This window comes from Dipodomys ordii, unplaced genomic scaffold (assembly GCF_000151885.1).
Source record: "Dipodomys ordii isolate 6190 unplaced genomic scaffold, Dord_2.0 Scaffold124, whole genome shotgun sequence".
NCBI classification, from domain to species: Eukaryota; Metazoa; Chordata; class Mammalia; order Rodentia; family Heteromyidae; genus Dipodomys; species Dipodomys ordii.
The window spans coordinates 794,583-796,959 of NW_012267340.1; the positions used below are offsets into that span (position 1 = coordinate 794,583).

Genomic DNA, 2,377 nt, shown 5'->3' on the forward strand with positions numbered 1-2,377 from the left:
ATGCAGCAAATGCGTGGGGCAGCAGCACCACCTGGTGGTCAAAATGGAGAAGTGCAGGGATGGAGGCCTAAATGCAGCAAGTGCGTGGGGCAGCACCGCCATCTGGTGGTCAAAATGGGGAAGTGCAGGGATGGAGGCCTGGATGCAGCAAAGTGTGTGATGGCAGTGCCGCCCGGTGGTCAAAATAGGGAAGAGCAGGGATGGAAGTCTGCATGAAGGTAAGGGTTGTGGTGCAGCGCCACCTGGTGGTTAGAATGGAGAAGCGCAGTGATGGAGGCCTGGGTGCAGCAAATGCGTGGGGCAGCAGCACCACCTGGTGGTGGAGTCACAGAAGCACAAGGACAAAAGCCTGGAAGCAGCAAAGCACGTGTGGCAGCACCGCCATCTGGTGGTCAAGATGGAGAAGCGCAGGGATGGAGGCCTGGATGCAGCAAATGCGTGGGGCAGCAGCACCACCTGGTGGTCAAAATGGAGAAGTGCAGGGATGGAGGCCTAAATGCAGCAAATGCATGGGGCAGCAGCACCACCTGGTGGTCAAAATGGAGAAGTGCAAGGCCTGGATGCAGCAAATGCGTGGGGCAGCAGCACCACCTGGTGGTCAAAATGGAGAAGTGCAGGGATGGAGGCCTAAATGCAGCAAGTGCGTGTGGCAGCACCGCCATCTGGTGGTCAAGATGGGGAAGTGCAGGGATGGAGGCCTGGGTGCAGGGAAGGATTGTGGTGCAGTGCCACCTGGTGGTCAAAATGGAGAAGTGCAGGGATGGAAGCCTGGATACTCCAAAGCAATGTGACAGAAGCGCCACCCGGTGGTCAAAATGGAGAAGCGCAGGGATGGAGGCCTGCATGAAGGTAAGGGTTGTGGTGCAGCGCCACCTGGTGGTTAAAATGGAGAAATGTAGGGATGGAGGCCTGGATGCAGCAAAGCAATGCGACAGAAGCGCCCCTCGGTCAAAATGGAGAAGCGCAGTGATGGAGGCCTGGGTGCAGCAAATGCGGGGGGGCAGCAGCACCACCTGGTGGTGGAGTCACAGAAGCACAAGGACGAAAGCCTGGAAGCGGCAAAGCACGTGTGGCAGCACCGCCATCTGGTGGTCAAGATGGAGAAGCGCAGGGATGGAGGCTTGGATGCAGCAAAGCAATGCGACAGGAGTGCCACCCGGTGGTCAAAATGGAGAAGTGCAGGGATGGAGGCCTGAATGCAGCAAAGTGTGTGATGGCAGCGCCACCCGGTGGTCAAAATAGGGAAGAGCAGGGATGGAAGCCTGCATGAAAGTAAGGGTTGTGGTGCAGCGCCACCTGGTGATCAAAATAGAGAAGCGCAGGGGTGGAGACCTGCATGCAGGGAAGGATTGTGGTGCAGCACCACCAGGTGGTCAAAATGGAGAAATGCAGGGATGGGGCCTAAATGCAGCAAAGTGTGTGATGGCAGCGCCACCCGGTGGTCAAAATGGAGAAGCGCAGGGATGGAGGCCTGCATGCAGGGAAGGGTTGTGGTGCAGCGCCACCCGGTGGTTAAAATGGAGAAGTGCAGGGGTGGAGGCCTGGATGCAGGGAAGGATGTGCGATGGCAGCGCCACCTGGTGGTCAAAACCAAAAACTGCAGGGACGGAGGCCGGCACGCAGCGAGGCCGTGCGGCAGAAGCGCCACCGCGTGGTCAACATGGGGAAGCGCCGCCGGGCTCCGGAGCTCGCGCCCCGCACGGGCCCCCGGCCTGGCCCCGCGCACTGACAGCCCCACATGGCCCTGACCCACGAGCGCGGGAGCGTGCGGGGCTGCGGGACCCACGGAGAGGCCGGGGAGCACGGGGATGGGGGAGGGAGCACGGGGATGGAGGAGGGAGCACGGGGATGGAGGAGGGAGCACGGGGATGGGGGAGGGAGCACGGGGATGGGGGAGGGAGCACGGGGATGGGGAGGGAGCCCGGGAGCACGGGGATGGGGGAGGGAGCACGGGGATGGGGGAGGAGGGAGCACGGGGATGGAGGAGGGAGCACGGGGATGGGGGAGGGAGCACGGGGATGGGGGAGGGAGCACGGGGATGGGGGAGGGAGCACGGGGATGGGGGAGGAGGGAGCACGGGGATGGGGGAGGGAGCACGGGGATGGGGGAGGAGGGAGCACGGGGATGGGGGAGGAGGGAGCACGGGGATGGAGGAGGGAGCACGGGGATGGGGGAGGGAGCACGGGGGTCGGGAGGGAGCCCGGCCGCGCCCCGCACGCACCCCTCCTGGAAGGGGTAGGCCCAGGTGCTGTTTTCCGTGAGACACTTGGGACCGCGGCTCATGGAGACGGCGGAGACCACGAAGGAGTAGCCGGAGCCCAGAACGCCGACGACCGCGAAGATGATGGAGGTGAACATCTGAGGAGGAGGAGCGACG

At 62.9% G+C, this 2,377-nt stretch overlaps 1 protein-coding gene across 1 annotated transcript in view; it reads right to left on the minus strand.

Annotated features, from left to right (window-relative positions):
* Tm4sf4 (transmembrane 4 L six family member 4) overlaps positions 1-2,377 on the minus strand; it is an 11,586-nt gene that overhangs the window by 1,880 nt on the left and 7,329 nt on the right. Inside the window, exon 3 of the mRNA XM_013029900.1 lies at positions 2,222-2,358. Within this exon, the coding sequence (XP_012885354.1) occupies positions 2,222-2,358 (137 nt within the window). The remainder of the gene's footprint in view (positions 1-2,221; positions 2,359-2,377) is intronic.